This window comes from Ictalurus furcatus, chromosome 3, assembly GCF_023375685.1.
Source record: "Ictalurus furcatus strain D&B chromosome 3, Billie_1.0, whole genome shotgun sequence".
NCBI classification, from domain to species: Eukaryota; Metazoa; Chordata; class Actinopteri; order Siluriformes; family Ictaluridae; genus Ictalurus; species Ictalurus furcatus.
The window spans coordinates 8,707,268-8,724,033 of record NC_071257.1 but is presented as its reverse complement, the minus strand read 5'-3'; the positions used below and the strand labels follow the sequence as shown (position 1 = coordinate 8,724,033).

Below are 16,766 nucleotides of genomic sequence, written 5' to 3'. Positions count from 1 at the left end.
GACTACCTTACCCATCATTGCTTGAAAACTACAGCCATCTACGGCAACTCAAACAGCTCAAAATACTCATTTTTTTTTCTCATGGTGATAGTCTCTGCATTTCAAATTATATAAATCATCCTCCGAAGGGTACTTTGAAGGGAGTGTAATCAAGCTAGTCATGCTGTAATATTGCTTCAAACTGAACTTCCAATAAAAATGACTTAAAGATTGAGTTCCGATTGACCATTCTTAATAGATTGAAAGTAAGATTTTTGATTATGTATAAAAAGTAAATTAATGATTTAAGTAAAACCTTGTGTGCTAATTACAATAACTAGTTGAAAGAACTATTGCTAAAAATAGAACAAAGACTTGAGACTTGAATAGGACTTGGACCTCAGGGATTGCTAACATGTCTGCTATGAGGTGTAGTGGCAGAGATACATCCTGGAGAGTGTGTAAATAGTGCAAGTCATTGATCTCTGTGTGTGTGTGTGTGTGTGTGTGTGGGTTCTTAGATGAGGTCTGGTTTTCTGATGGCTCCTTGGCAGACAGGTCAAAGTTTAGTGATCCAGGACTCCTCCCCCTACCGGACACAGCCACAGGTCTGGACTGGTCCCATCTTGTTGATGTTGCTCGAGCCTTTGAAGGTAGGCACAGAAGTATAATTGTCTGTAGAAAAATCTAGAAAGTAACTTCAGTGTACTTCAGTAATAACTGTAGTGGTAGTAAAAATTGCAGCATAGTTTCAGTTTGCAGGTGAGTTTTTGGTTACAAAAATAAAAACCTATAAATGACAATCAGAGAATGTTGTATATACAGTGCATCCGGAAAATATTCACAGCGCTTCACTTTTCCCACATTTTGTTATGTTGCATCCTTATTCCACAATGGATTAAATCCATTATTTTCCTCAAAATTCTACAAACAATACCCCATAATCACAACATGAAATAAGTTTTTTGAAATCTTTGCAAATTTATTAAAAATAAAAAACAAAAAAAGCACATTTACATAAGTATACACAGCCTTTGCCATGACACTCAAAATTGAGCTCAGGTGCATCCTGTTTCCACTGATCATCCTTGAGATGTTTCTACAACTTTATTGGAGTCCACCTGTGGTAAATTCAGTTGATTGGACATGATTTGGAAAGACACACACCTGTCTATATAAGGTCCCACAGTTAACAATGCATGTCAGAGCACAAACCAAGCCATGAAGTCCAAGGAATTGTCTGGAGACCTCCGAGACAGGATTGTATCGAGGCACAGATCTGGGGAAGGGTACAGAAACATTTCTGCAGCATTGAAGGTCCCAATGAGCACAGTGGCCTCCATCATCCGTAAACGGAAGAAGTTTGGAACCACCAGGACTCTTCCTAGAGCTGGCCGCCCGGCCAAACCGAGCAATCGGGGGAGAAGGGCCTTAGTCGGGGAGGTGACCAAAAACCCGATGGTCACTCTGACAGAGCTCCAGCGTGCCTCTGTGGAGAGAGGATAACCTTCCAGAAGAACAACCATCTCTGCAGAACTCCATCAATCAGGCCTGAATGGTAGAGTGGCCAGATGGAAGCCACTCCTCAGTAAAAGGCACATGACAGCCCGCCTGGAGTTTGCCAAAAGGCACCTGAAGGACTCTCAGACCAAAGATTAAACAAAGATTGAACTCTTTGGCTTGAATGACAAGCGTCATGTCTGGAGGAAATCAGGCACCACTCATCACCTGCCCAATACCATCCCTACAGTGAAGCGTGGTGGTGGAAACATCATGCTGTGTACATTGAAAAACATGTGGGGATGTTTTTCAGTGGCAGGAACTGGGAGACTAGTCAGGATCGAGGAAAAGATGAATGCAGCAATGTACAGAGACATCCTTGATGAAAAATTGCTCCAGAGCGCTCTGGACCTCAGACTGGGGCAAAGGTTCATCTTCCAACAGAACAACGACCCTAAGCACACAGCCAAGATAACAAAGGAGTGGCTACAGGACAACTCTGTGAATGTCTTTGAGTGACCCAGCCAGAGCCCAGACTTGAACCCGATTGAACATCTCTGGAGAGATCTGAAAATGTCTGTGTACCGATGCTCAACATCCAACCTGATGGAGCTTGAGAGGTCCTGCAAAGAAGAATGGGAAAAACTGCCCAAAAATAGGCGTGCCAAGCTTGTAGCATCATTCTCAAGAAGACTTGAGGCTGTAATTGGTGCCAAAGGTGCTTCAACAAAGAATTGAGCAAAGGCTGTGAATACTTATATAAATGTGCTTTTTTTGTTTTTTATTTTTAATAAATTTGCAAAGATTTCAAACAAACTTCTTTCATGTTGTGATTATGGGGTATTGTTGGTAGAATTTTGAGGAAAATAATGAATTTAATCCATTTTGGAATAAGGCTGTAATATAACAAAATGTGGGAAAAGTGAAGCGCTGTGAATACTTTCCGGATGCACTGTAGGTTCTTTTTAGGCTGTTAAAAAAAACTCCCTGCAACATTCTGGGAAGGTTAGTTTTTGGTTACAAAAAACATAACCTGCAAAGAACATTATTATTTGTTTCCCAAAAAAATAACCAAGCGGGAACCATATGCTAACGTTAGGGGAACATTCTGTGTTTGCTTGGATAAACTCTACAATGCAGAGTTGAGTTGAAGATTTCACTTCTGGTTTGTGGATGACTTTGACCGAGTGATTGTGATACATTTGCAAAGCAAAAGCTGTTAACAGTGCAGCAACTAGGGTATTATGTCAGACAGACTTGAGGTAGGGGGATGGCGCATTGTTTCTAATGTTTTGTAATCCAATTTAAGAGCGTCTGCTAAATAAAATTTCCTCATTTGTCGATGCTTCCCCAAGTTATTATCTAAATTAGCTCATATCCAAATATCTTTGTAAACAATGACTACGTTTACATGGACAGCAGTAATCTAATTATTGACCTTACTCTGATTAAGATAATAATGTGATTAAGGTGTTTACATGAGTCGCTTTTAGAATACTCCTGTCATGTTCCCGTTTTACATGTTTTAGAACATAATTAGATTAACAGCCCGCGTCATTACGTCACCACACCACGCCATCCGACATCCCTCCAGAATTTCACGTATCAACATACGGTTCATCTTCGTTATGGTACTGTATACAGTTTTGGGTGTTTTTATTAAATTTTTTTACGAACGCTTTAAGTGCAGTTAATTATCTGTCATGCTGTATGTGCTAATAGACAACTGCTTGAAGCCATGGGCTGCGTCTCAAACCGCATACTTAGCGTCTATATAGTAGCCGAGATACATGTATTTTTCCCCACTACAGGCCTATAGTAGGAAAGTATGCGGTTTGGGACGCAGCCAAACTCTCTTCTTCGCCGTAAAATGTAAAACTGCCATGTGTGATCGTGTCCTGTCGCAAAATGCGGTGAAAACTCTCACACGACGTTCATAATGTGATTAAGGTGTTTACATGTCTGTAATACACGTCCATAATGCCACTAAAACAGGAGTACTCCACCTGTCTTAATTCGATTAGAGCTTAATTCGAGTATGACCTTAATTAGATTAAGGTAAGTAAAAATTGCTGTTTACATGGTAGCTTCTTAATCAAAGTATGGTCTTAATCGGGTTAAGAGTGGATTATTGTTGTCCATGTAAACGCAGCTAATGTGTCCAAACAACACAAACATGATGCACATCCCCTGATTTGATTACTGAATGGATCGTTAACAAAATATACATAAGAATTACATAGTGTTAAAATTAAGGCAAAACTTATGTATTTGTTAGGACAGTGTTGAAGCAACATAGGCAGCTTTCCAGTAATTCAGCAATCTAGATACTTAATGAGCATGCCAGAGGTGACAGTGCCAAGGAGAACTCCTGTGACAACATGAGCAAGAGAGCATGAGAAAAACCACCTAGCAACACCCTAGCAACCAGCTGAGTTTCCTTAGCAACCAATAGTGGTGGTGGTAGGCAGTGGTGGTTTGGTGGTTAAGGCTCTGTGTTACTGATTGGAAGGTTGGGGGCTCAATCCCCAGCACTGCCAAGCTGCCACTGTTGGGCCCTTGAGCAAGGCCCTTAACCCTCTCTGCTCCAGGGGCGCCGTATCATGGCTGACCCTGCGCTTTGACCCCAGCTTCCTGACAGGCTGGGGTATGCGAAGAAAACAATTTCACTGTGCTCTACTGTATATGTGACCAATAAAGACTCATTATCATTATCGTTATAAGTGCACCATTTATATATAGTCCGTTGCATAGTAGAAGTTTGGGGGAAATGTTAAATGAGTTACTGTTACAAAAGAGTGTTATTTCTAATCAGTAAATATGAAATTCTGCAATCAATATCTTTAACAGCTGTTTTCTCAAAAAGAGATTTTTTCAACACTCTGAAACAAAAATGTCAACTTGTGTAGCACTTATATAAACCATACTTTTGTTCCGGTTCGAGTACATTGTTCTAATAAGCTTTGAAAACAACCATAACATGAAATCAGTCACTCCTGATTTTTTATTTGACAGAATAACAAAAATAATATAATAATGTTGTTTTTATTACTATTAATTAACTCCGTTATTTGATCTCCATTTACACACCAAAAAATATCACAATTTCAGTCGTTTCGCAAACCGCCCCTTTGCGCCACCTGGTGGCAATTTCGCAAATGACTTTCACAGGTGACTAGTTTTTATTTACCGCCATGGTAAAAGACATTCTGGTTGACTACCTACTGTATGTGGCCTACTGGTGCTGATGTTACTTTCCTAACATTGTTTTGGGCACAAACTTCACATTTGGATAAAAAAAAAAATCTACCATCACCTGTAAGTATGGAGACCTATATCCTTGTTGTTTTATTTTTATTTTAGATGACCATGTACCAAACGTCATTTTGACTTATCCACTTTAGCAACAGGTAATATAGGAGTATTATAGTAACTAGTTATCTCAAGCAACACTCCTGCTTGGACTAGTCCTTTAATAGTTTTTCGAATACCTTACTCAGCATCAAGGCAAGCTCCTGCTCCAAATACTAACCAAGCTAGCAGATTTAACTAAGCCCACATCAGTGTCATGTTGGGACCACAATTCAGTTGGTACCTGCCTTTCCATTTCTTTTAGCTGCTCATTTGTTTTAGTTTCTGCTACAGGTGTTTATCATTTGCATTTGTATTTTCTTATTGATCACCACCTCTTGTGGGATTCCCGTCAGGATAGTTGTGCACAGAATATTAATGAGTGATTTGTCAACTGAGTGGAAGATTAAAGAATGCTCTGTGGCTTGCCACTCACCTCTTTCCACTTCTTTCATCAACTTTTCACTCCCATCCTTGTCCCACATAAATAGTCACATGTGGAACTGAATTGGGAATCTGAAACCAACAGTCAATGAATTCACAATCATCAATTTGCATAGCCATTCCCTGCTTTCCTGTCACCAGTTTCCTTCAACTTGTACTACTTCTTTTATTATCAGGAACTGCCCCCTGGGTGGTGCATATAGAGGTGGTCTGGAAAATATTCAATTTTTTTGTCTTCTTTTTCAATTCTTTCCTTGCTTGTTTCATGCTTTTCCACAAGTTTTCTCCTTCTTTTTTTAACAATGTCAATACCTCTTGCTCTCTGTAATTCATCATCAATGTTTCCATTTCATCACACAACAACACATCAAATGTCCCTCCTTTAGGCCACTTTGTGTTCATGTTTTTTTTTTTTTTTTTTACTTTTTTCCCTTTTTGGAAAATGGGTGCTTGGAGCCTAATATTTCTGCAGGTGTCTGTGCCATTGTTATTCCCTGTATTCCATGTCCACCTACTGCCCACCTTCTCAGGGATGGTTCTTCCACACAGTCAGGAATAAATGTTACTATAATTTTCTTAATGTCTGTCCACTTCTTGTCTCTTAGTAAATCCTTGTATTGAGTCTCCAAAAATGGTCTCCTATTCCTCTAGTTTCATGTAAAATACAGGTTATCTTCTGATATCTATTTTCAATTATTACCACATCTTGTGAAGCAACTTCCCTTGGCTTTCCTAATTTAAAGAATAAAAATCTTTTTTATTCTATTTCCCCCTAATGATTTTTCTTGTGTTACCCACATATGCCCATATTCAGTGTGTCTGTAAACAATAAACAATAATCATTTGATCCAGATCACAATGGCGGCAATGTCCGTAATATCTACAAAACCAATGTCTTTATTTCTACAATCCTTTTCTCCAATACAAAGGCCGGGATTCATACATTCACACTGTCTCCAGAACCAATTTTTTGAGCTCATCATTCACACTTTGTCTCCTTATGTATGGTGCTCATTCACTCACAGTTTGTCTCCTTATTTAAAGAGATTAGACTTATTTTTAACACTTATCAACACAGACTTACACACACACACTTTTTTCTGCTTTACACTTCTCTTGAGTGACCTGCAAATTCAGCCCTTTTCCCTATACATGTCCCCAAAAGTGGTATCTGCGGCATTTTTGCCTAATAATGCAGCCCTTTTCCTGATACACTTCCTCAACATGGTGAAAAGTGGTATCCGTAGGTCTTAGTGTGCTATCAATCAAGGCCCTCAGTAAACACAGATTTTTTGCATGCAATTATTCTTTTTGAGATCAAAGCCCCTTCTCTCAATCTGGATAATTTAATTTGGAGAAGTGTTCTTACATTATAGAACTCTTTAGATCTTGGTATTATGACACCATACACCTCAATAACAAAGGGAACACCAGACACTAGATGTAAGCAGGATCTTATCACTGGTACCTAATCTTGAACACCTGATTCAAATAATATGAATTTGAAGGTGTGATAAATGTAGGGGTGTACTTACTTTTTTCATGTGACTGATCTGTTTGTTTGTTTTTTGTTAATTTAAACTGTGAAAATTACTACAAAATGTCAGTTTTATGTCATTTGATAGAGTGTAACATCTTTATTAATAGGCACGGTTTCAAAGAGGATCAACAGTTTGCTTGTCCAAATATGTAATATATATGATCCATTTTCACATGACTGTATATATAATGCTTTGGGATAAGAAATCATACTTCATCTGTTTATCTGATAAGTGAGCCAATAATGAGGGTAGATATCACAGAGATTGACAGTCTAGCACAAGTCTATGACAAATTTGGGTCTGCTGTTTTCAATCAGAAAGCACATAAAACACATTATGTGTATATTTTGCTGCTAGATCAGAATATGGCTACTGTCTACATAATGACTGACATGCAGGGAGCTAAACCTGTTCAGAGCTCTCAAGAGCCCATCAGACAGGCTGCTGCAGTGGAAGGAGCTATACTACAGCCTGGGTGAGTTTTACACAGAAATTCATAAACAGTCCTCTAGACAGTGTGTTAGAGCACATGCATTAAATGTAGTTATTGATAATGGACTCAATCTTTCTTTGACAAATGACATCTGTATACAAATATGCAGTGTTAAAATGCCTCACAATGTACAACAGTTCAACCCTGCAAAATGTAATAGATTGCTATATGAATTTTATGTAGAAGAAGAAATCAAAATGTTAGTTGATAGCCACTACCTTTTATTCATTAGAATATTTACTCAGATAATTACTTTCGACTATATTATATGTTGTCTGGCACACTTCTTCAAGCATGATTTCTTTGTGGGCTTATGTTTAACATGACATTTGTGCTATTCTTTAGAAATGGCACATCTGCCACTCTGACTGGTAAGGTCAACCAACTTGAAGTCATCCTGAAGCAGCTCCAGCATGACTTAAGAAAGGTAAGCAATTTCACTGTTCTGGTACCAAAGTGCCAACAAGGGCCACCTGTTGACTTGTCCTACTTGACTCATCTGTGCCTGGACCACCTGTAGCATTCACAGTTATCCTGTGCAGCTTGTCACATCAAGCTGACATGTGCTATCTTGCTAATGGCTCACTCCAGTCCATGCTCAGAGCTATTGGTGCTACGTGGCCAGAGCCTGTGATTCCCTCCCTTGCCCTACTGCCAACTTATCATCCATTGAGCTGCACTGGTGCTAACAGGATTGGAGCAATGATTCCCTCCTTTTTTCTCTCATAAATGTGGAGCTAACAATGCTAACAAGCAAGAAGGTACTCCCATCATTACCTTATGCCCCTAGCCACACCTTTTCACCAAGCAAAAAACTACTCATATGCAGCCTTTGGTCTATGGACTCATATCTATCAGTCCCAGCTGCACTGTGACCCACCATGGCCCTGAGCCAGATGATGAGCTGTGAACCCAATGTCTCTGTTTGGACCAACAATGGGACGCAACCCTCAGCTTGGAGGTCCCCTGTACCCAACATGATGCATATGCAAATATTTTGACAGTGACTAGCAGGCATAGACCTCAATTCAGAGGCCACCCACACCCAACCTGTCCAAGCTGTAAATCACAAATGCTTAATGCCAACTTATACACAAATTGCCCACGAAACATCTTTACACTGAAAGTGTAAGAACGTTGAGGTAACACTTTCTATGAAGCCCATGCTTATAATGAATTATAGCCCTATTTATAATTATCTATAATCAAGTATTACTGTTCTATAAAAACATTTATAACGACACATAAAGACCTATACTTCGTTATAATAACAGTTATAGCTACATTTATATTATTGTTATAATTACTTATAAGTGATTCACGTGCTTTTTCAGTGCCCATGCTCATAATGCATTATACACCAATTTATAAGTATTAATTTATCAGTCTTATGGTTCCATAAATATATCCATAAAAATGCAGCCTGCATTTTATAATGTTATTATATTATAATTATAATGACTTATTGGTAATGCAGATTTATTTCTAGGTCCAATAAGTGAATTATTTTTTATTATTGTTGATAGTTGTTTTGTGTGCCTTATAAATAGTTATTGTGAGTTATAATATAATTACTAACCTTTATAAATGCATTATGTGACGATACGGCCAGCAGATGGCACTGTGGCTCGTCTTCGGATGAGTCACATGACTTTGTTTTGGTTCGCTCGCTTTCGGCTGAGCACTTATTGAAGTGACTTTCATTTGCCACAGGTGTCTATGTTTTGAGTTTGATTATGTTTGGGATTTAAACGCCTTGACTACTGAGCACGGGGCTCAGTATTATTGATTGTATAGTTTATATAGTTATATTGGTTGTAGTTTTGTATCGGTTGTATCGTTTATTTCCATGCCTCGAATGTTCTCGTTTCCCGGTGAAGACCGCGTTTACTTTGGTTTTGTGTTTTATGTTTAATAAAGACTATTGATCTGCACCTGCATCCGCCTCCAGTCCCGATACGTTACACATTATTGATGGCTTTAAGTAAAGTGAAAGCATAGGATGCAGTTTCCATAGTTTTAAGAAATCATGAAGATGTGTTTATTATGTATTATAAACTCCTTAATTATTCAGTCTTATGGTTCCATTAATGTATTCATAAAAATGCAGCCTGCATTTTTATAAAGTTATTATATTATAGTTACAATGACTGATTAGTAAAACAGATCTATTTCTATGTCCAATAAGTGAATTATTTTATATTGTTGTTGATAGTTGTGTGCCTTATAAATACTTATTGTGAGTTATAATACAATTACTAAACTTTATAAATGCATCATTGATGGCTTTAAGTAAAGTGAAAGCATAGGATGCAGTTTCCATAATGCAAATGTTAAGAAATCATGAAGATGAGCTTATTATACAAATAGAACATGTCTAGATGGCACAAACCACCAACAAAAAACTTACTCATGTCACTTAGCCTTTAGTGAAATCAGCACCAGAGTCCTGTTAGCATTGCCACATATGTAATATAGGCATGGAGAAGGTGCTGTTTCCACTTCCTATGACATAGAAGTGGGATTGGATTTTAGGAGGCAAAAATAACTATTTACAACAAATATGAAAGTGCAAAATATAAACTAGTATATGAAAAACAAAAGTGCAAAAAATCTGAATAAAAAAAATGAGAGTCAGAGTCTAGTGTGCATCATTGAGCCTGGCTGTCCTTGACATCATCCCAACTCAGTGAAACAAAGGTAGTTCAATATAGTACACAGGAACACATCACAAGACTTGCATTTATAAATAGTCTTGCTGTACTTCTTCCTTTGAAGGCAGTAATCAGTGTTTTCTCCCAGCTGAGGCTTTGTCTCTCTTGGCAGAGGTAGAGGTGTTTACAATTGTCACTGGATAGCATGGCCTCTTCTCTGCCACCTGTGACACGTCACTGACAGCTGCAGCCTCCACTGGCTCAGACATGCTGAACTTGTGCCTTCATAACTCGTAAAATCCATAATTCCAAACCTTGTGACTACCATTCTTTCATGGATGGCCAGGTTCTGGTGAGGCTGGTAGTATACTCTGCATGTCAATAAGAGCTGCTTCCTGGTAGGCTTCACATAAAAGAGCAAATCATAGCCAGCGGTGCCTTTTAGCCAGTCATTCTGCTTATTGTCTTTGATGCTGCTCTTGTACAGGATCCAGAATATTGCCTCAAATTTGTAGAATGCCAGGACAGTGGTTGGGAATGGAAAATATGTTGCTTATTCTTTCTCAACAAATCTCCAACTCTTGATGGCTTTATTAGGCCACAGTAAATGACTAGGCCCAGGAATTTACATATCTTCAGGCTACTTACAGGACTCCATGGTGTCTCCATACCCTTCTGCTTTTACTCTGCATACAGGCTTTGTGTTGTGGCAGAGACTGTGGCTTTACCAAAAAAAATAACTAGAATGGCTCTAGAGAAGTGTGCTGCTGGTGTCTATTGAGATGTACCTCAGGAGTGTGGGCAGGAGAAAAGTGATATTATACACATCATCCTTGTTAATATTGTGCCACCTGTCCTGTTCAGGTTGTGTTGTAGGTGCAGGAGCTCTGGTTCTCCTAATGGCTCAAATGAGTGACACATGAGTGACCCCTCTTTTCTGACTTCTCTGGAGGGTACCCTCCATGTGGGTGTTGGGGGAGAAGGCTTCAGAGGAAGTGTGAGGAGGATCAGGAGCATTTTCTTCCTCTCTATATCAATAACTAATCATGACTACAAAGTACACAAAATCACCCATAGCTGTTGCATTTTGTTTATTGTTATTTATTATTATAAAAAAATTAAATTACTGCCATGCTACATGTGGAAAAATATAATTTCATTCTACATGCAAAAATGAATTCAAAACTACCTACAAAAATAGACATTTCCACACTACAAGCAAAAATTAAAAATAGAAAGTGACATAATTTACGTACTTTTGAAGGACCGTTTCCACTTCATGCTGGAATGCTCCTCGGCTCAATCCACATTTTCTTCTTCCAAAAAAACCTCCAATTCCTCGCCAGAGTCATGGGGCGGTCACACTAGACTTTAGCGCGCAAACGCATCCGAAAATTGCAGACCAGAAACACAAGCATGATGAAAGATCAAATTTGGTGAAATCTGGCCTGCATACTCGTACCATGTGAATTATTATCATGTAAATATGTTTATAAAGCAGTAATACTTGCTTATAAATAATTATAAATGGGGCTACAATTCATTATAAGTATGGGCTTCATAGAAAGTGTTACCGACATTGACAACAGATATGGCTGATTTTCGAGCTGAAGTCATGCCCAGCAGCTCAGATGCCACTATGAAATCCTCCTGAAGTCTGAGGTCCCCTTGTGGTGCTCAGCTGAAACACAGGAGGACAGCATGTGGGGACAGTGTTCCCCAAATCTATGAAACTGCATTCATAATAGGGTTCAGCTGGATTAGATGCAACCTGGCCTGATTACTGCCAGCCATGTTCCACTTAAATAGAACTTTTTCAACAGCATGAAGTTGGTTAAAAGGTTTTACCCAGTAACACACTAAGCCAGAATTGAAAGAAATTCCAGAAATGATGAGGAGATTGAAATACATCAGTCTGCTAAGGGTTACAAAGCTATTTCTAAGTCTCTGGGACTCCAAAAAACCACACTGAGAGCCATTATCTCCAAATGGAAAAACTCAGCACAGTAGTGAACCTTCCCAGAAGTGGCCGACCTTCCAAAATTTTTCCAAGGGCACAGCAACTTCTCATCCAGGAAGTCACAAAGAGCCAAGGACAACATCAAAGGACCTACAAGCATCTCTTGCATCAATAAAGGCACTGTTCATGACTCCACTATCAGAAAGAAATTGGGCAAAAATGGCATCCATGGAAGAGTGGCAAGGTGAAAACCAGTGCTAACCCAGAAGAACATTAAGGCTCGTCTGAATTTTGCCAAAACACACCTTAATGATCCTCAAAACTTTTGGGAGAATGTTCTGTGGATTGATGAGTCGAAAGTGGAACTGTTGGAAGACAGTTCCCATTACATCTGGCGTAAACCAAACACAGAATTCCATCAGACATCGTACCTATGATCAAGCATGGTGGTGGAAGTGTGATGGTACAGGGATTCTTTGCTGCTTCAGGTCCTGGGCAACTTGCAATAATTGAGGGAAACATGAATTCTGCTCTCTATCAGAAAATCCTAAAGACGAATGTCTGGTCGTTAGTCTGTAAATTGAAACTCAAGCACAAGTGGATTATGCAGCATGACGGTGATCCAAAGCATAGGAGTAAGTCCTAGTCCTAGAGGTAAGTGAAAGACTGATCTCAAGTTATCTCAAGTGTTTGGTTGATAGGTGTTGGATAACTTTTTTGCTTCAATAAAAAAAAAAAATGAAAATGAAAACTGTATTGTGTGTTTACTCAGGTTGCCTTTGTTTTATGTTGTATTTTGTATGAGGATCTAAAACTATTTAGTATAAGATATATACACAAAAATGACTTTCCCCCCCATACTTCTTACTGTTACTATTCACTGGAAACTATTATATATTAGCCAATTATATTTGGTAGTCATGACGTGTTTCAAAACCTAAAGGTTTTGAAACATTCTTTAGACTAGGTTTTCATGGATATCTCTTGCTGAATCTTAGGAGAAAGAGGATAAAGCCATCTTGCAGGTGGAGGTACAACATCTTCGACAAGATAATATCCGTCTACAGGAGGAGAGTCAAACAGCATCTGCGCAACTCAGGAAATTCACGGAATGGTTCTTTAATTCCATTGACAAAAACCCTGAGAACAGTTGAGCCTATTGTGTTAGCTAAGTATATAGGTGACCCTTTAATTGTGCAGCTCCTTCCCCAGTGTGATGTCTGTGTTCAAAAGTTAAAGAGGACCCTTTTAGCAGGGTAAATCAGCTGCTGTGGCAATTTCAATCTATGCTAACAGACTGCTGGGATTCCTAAGAGAAAACGGAAAAAGACCTTGGAAAGAGACATTGCTAACACTGCTCGATTAGTGAAAGTGAAGGTAAGTGAAATGAAGAAGAAAACGAATGTAATTCACCTGGGACCTACTTTTGCTTGGTATATCATATTCATATTGCCAGTATATCCGACCCCTTATTTGCTTTGTTGTTTTTGTTGATCTCCAGCATTGTGCGATGAAGTTGTTGGTAATGCTGCTGACACTAACAGTGTCATAATTTTTGAGTGCCATATTTTATATGCATTTTTAACAATAGTTTTCATAGTAGTTTCCAAACAGAGACATGTCCTTGCAATGATGTAGTAGCATTAGGAGAAAATGCATAATGTGCATAGTCCCTGCTAGTGCAAAATGTGGTCATTTCCTTTTAAGGTTGCAGTTTTACAGTATTTCTGCTCTATGCCTCAAAAAGGATAGTAAGTGTGTGGAAAATAATTGTTTATATGAGTGGTTTATCTCTTTTTCATTTTTGCATTGAGCAAAAAAGTGTGTGTGTGTGTGTGTGTGTGTGTGTGTGTGTGCGCGCGCGCGCGCGTGTTCGTGCGTGCGTGTGTGTGTTTCTGTCTCTGTCTGTGTGTGGTTTTTTGTTACAGTAGCAAGTGTTTTTATAGAGTTAGTTTTTATTTCTGTATGTGAGACAGTGAACCACACTCGCAATGCAAAAATGTGTATTATACCTGTACCACAGTTGAAGTGGCTTGTATTTAACAGCTATTTATGTTTATTTAACCTAATTTTGTTGATTTTATTTAAAAATATATATTTTTGGTTCTGCACTAAAGATTGAAGAAACTTTGAGAAGCCTAGGCTAAAATGTGGATGCCTCATCAGGGCTGTGTTGAATATACAATTTTTTGTTTATTTTTTCCATCATTCCAACATTTGGATGCTGCTAGATTAAACTCATATATGTTCATATGTTTTGGGGTTTGTTTGTTTGTTTTTTTGTTTGTTTGGTTTTTTTTGGTGGTGGTTATTTTATTTTTATTTATTTTAATTTTTTTTGCGTTTTTTTTTTTTTTTTTTACAAATTTGTTTCTTGTGAGTAATTTTTGTTTTTGTTTTTTCTTTTAAAGCAAATGTATTATATAACTACAGTTTTGGTAGTTTATGCAATTTATTATTTTAGTGGTAACCAATAGTAGATGGATTAATGGTGGAAGATTGAAAAACACTGGTTTGATATTGAATTTTCAAAATCACTGGTTTGATATTCAGTTTCCAAGTAGACTGGTTCTTGGTGCTTACTGTCATTGTGTACTTTGACATTTTGAGACATTTTTTCCCCATCATTTCAACAGACATCAGAATTATACTTGCAATTGAGGCAGTATATTAACTCAGCACCCTTTTAGATGGGATTTGTTATGATTTCACATTTAGCCATGGTATATGAACTGTCAGTCATCTTTTAAAAAATTGTTTCTATCATTTATACCAATTAAAATGCATTTCTGTCTATTACTGTCTATGTGTTGATCTTTCTGTATGTTTCTTATAAAGGAATTAGGTAGAGTCGGAGCACTAGCAATTACAAAATTAAATATAGCTGCAAGCAGCAATTATCGGGGTTCAAGCCGTTTAGGGCCCTTAAAGTTGTTAAAAGATATTACTTAATATTGTACCATCCAATAAGCACATAAATCAAAGAAAAACCAAGATAATTTTAAGAAATATTGACCTTCATTAAGCTTGTCTAATAGCTGCTGAACATTGCTTGACCAATGCCAGCCATGTTTTTCAAGATTCAGATTTCAATTGTCCTTGTATATGCTGATTGGACCTTGGACAAAGACGATTCTTGCAAGATTTATTTATCAAGTCTATTGGACCAATGGCCAATTTCATGTTTTGTTCTGCTATAGCACCACCAACTGGTCACACTCAGTAATGTTTTTTTTTTACATCTATCCTCAAATGGAGCCCATACATATGTACCCCAAGTTTAGTGAAAATAGCTCATTCCTTTCAAGAGTTATAGCCATTTAAGTAAAAGTGGTCATCCCCACTATAAACTAGTTGATGTGCACTTGTGAGGGTAAATCAAAACTTCAACTTTTTTTGATCATTTCTTATCTAAGTAGTCCAAATAATTGTCAGTAGGATTATTACAGTTGAGCAAAAAACCTAACACTAGTTCACAAAACTAGGTTTTTGAAATAATCTCAAATATTTAATGAACGATTTGATTGACAGCAGTGGTCCTAGAGGCAAAGTTGTTCAGAATGATGAGGTCTAATGTATGATACAAAGAATATGTGTGTGTCTGAAACAGTGAATAATATACAATCAATTACACACCCATCTTCAAGTTGTTTTTACTATTATAGTACCACCAAGTGACCAAACTCCTCCATTTTTGACAAGTGCGCTCAGACCTACATAAGTTTACCAAGTTTTGTGAAAATTTCTCATTCCCTTCAAGAGTTATAGCCATTTAAGTGGCCATGCCCACTTCAAACCTTTTGATGTGCCCTTGCAAGGGTAAATCAAAAGTTAAACTTTTTTTTGATAACTATTGATCTAAGATGTCCAAAGTATTGTGCTGCAATAGTCTTATTTCATTTGGGGAAAAAAACCTATGACTAGTTCACAAGAGTAGGTTTTTAACATTATCTGAAATATTTACAGAACGGTTTGACAGACATCAATGTTTCTTAAGGCAAATATGTTTAGAATGAGAAACCCTATCATTTGATCTATCTATCTATCTATCTATCTATCTATATATATATTGTCGCGACAGACTGACAGCCGGCACGCAAGGTATTAAAATCGCTCCTTCCCCAACTACCACGCAAGCATGGAAGGGACAGCCCCGCGTCAAAACCGACAGCGACCAGAAAACACGTGACAGTCAGGCGGAGCCACCAACACACCCCCGGCCGGTGATTGGTGCTATAAAAAAAGGGGGAGACTTTCCCTGGGTTTTCTTTTTCCCTCCCCCCCTTCCCCTCTTCCTCCATTCTTCCATTCCACTTACAGTCATTGGGGAAACGTGGATATGGCTACGACGCCTGCTGGAGGTCAGCATCCAGCAACAGACCGTCACGCAGCAGCTCGCCCAAAGCCTACAAGCCGCAACCGAGGAGCTAGTGGCCCCGAGGACAGCGCCTCCCACTGCCGCCATGCCTCTCCCGGATCCGGGCCGTGAGATCCGCCGCCTGCTTCCCCCTCTAACTCCCGAGGAAGATCTCGAGGCCTACTTCGAGACCTTTGAATGTATCGCCTGCCGCGAAGAATGGGACCATGAAGATTGGCCCTGCATCCTTGGCCCGCTGCTCTCGGGGGAGGCACGTATGGCCTATTGCACCCTCACGCCGGAGGAAGCAGCTGATTATGAAGAAATGAAAAAGGGAGTCCTGGCGTGGTGTGGGCGAACTCCCCACCAGGCCACGGCGGAATTCCATCGATGGGCTTATCAGCCGGGGGCCAGACCATGCGTACAGCTGAACACCCTCATCCGCACAACCAAGAGGTGGCTCCAGCCAGACATACACACCGCCACT

The 16,766-nt window shown here is 38.8% G+C and overlaps 1 protein-coding gene across 3 annotated transcripts in view; it reads left to right on the top strand.

The window, feature by feature from the left end:
* Nucleotides 1–15,616, top strand: part of LOC128605325 (signal-induced proliferation-associated 1-like protein 2) — a 204,165-nt gene extending 188,549 nt beyond the window's left edge. For 2 of the 3 annotated variants that reach the window (XM_053620635.1, XM_053620633.1), the window contains 4 exons: nt 501–632; nt 7,173–7,290; nt 7,654–7,735; nt 12,921–15,616. In XM_053620635.1, the coding sequence (XP_053476610.1) occupies nt 501–632; nt 7,173–7,290; nt 7,654–7,735; nt 12,921–13,076 (488 nt within the window). In that variant the 3' untranslated portion in view covers nt 13,077–15,616. The remainder of the gene's footprint in view (nt 1–500; nt 633–7,172; nt 7,291–7,653; nt 7,736–12,920) is intronic. The other variant, XM_053620634.1, reaches the window with a different exon arrangement.
* The last annotated feature ends 1,150 nt before the right edge of the window (nt 15,617–16,766 follow it).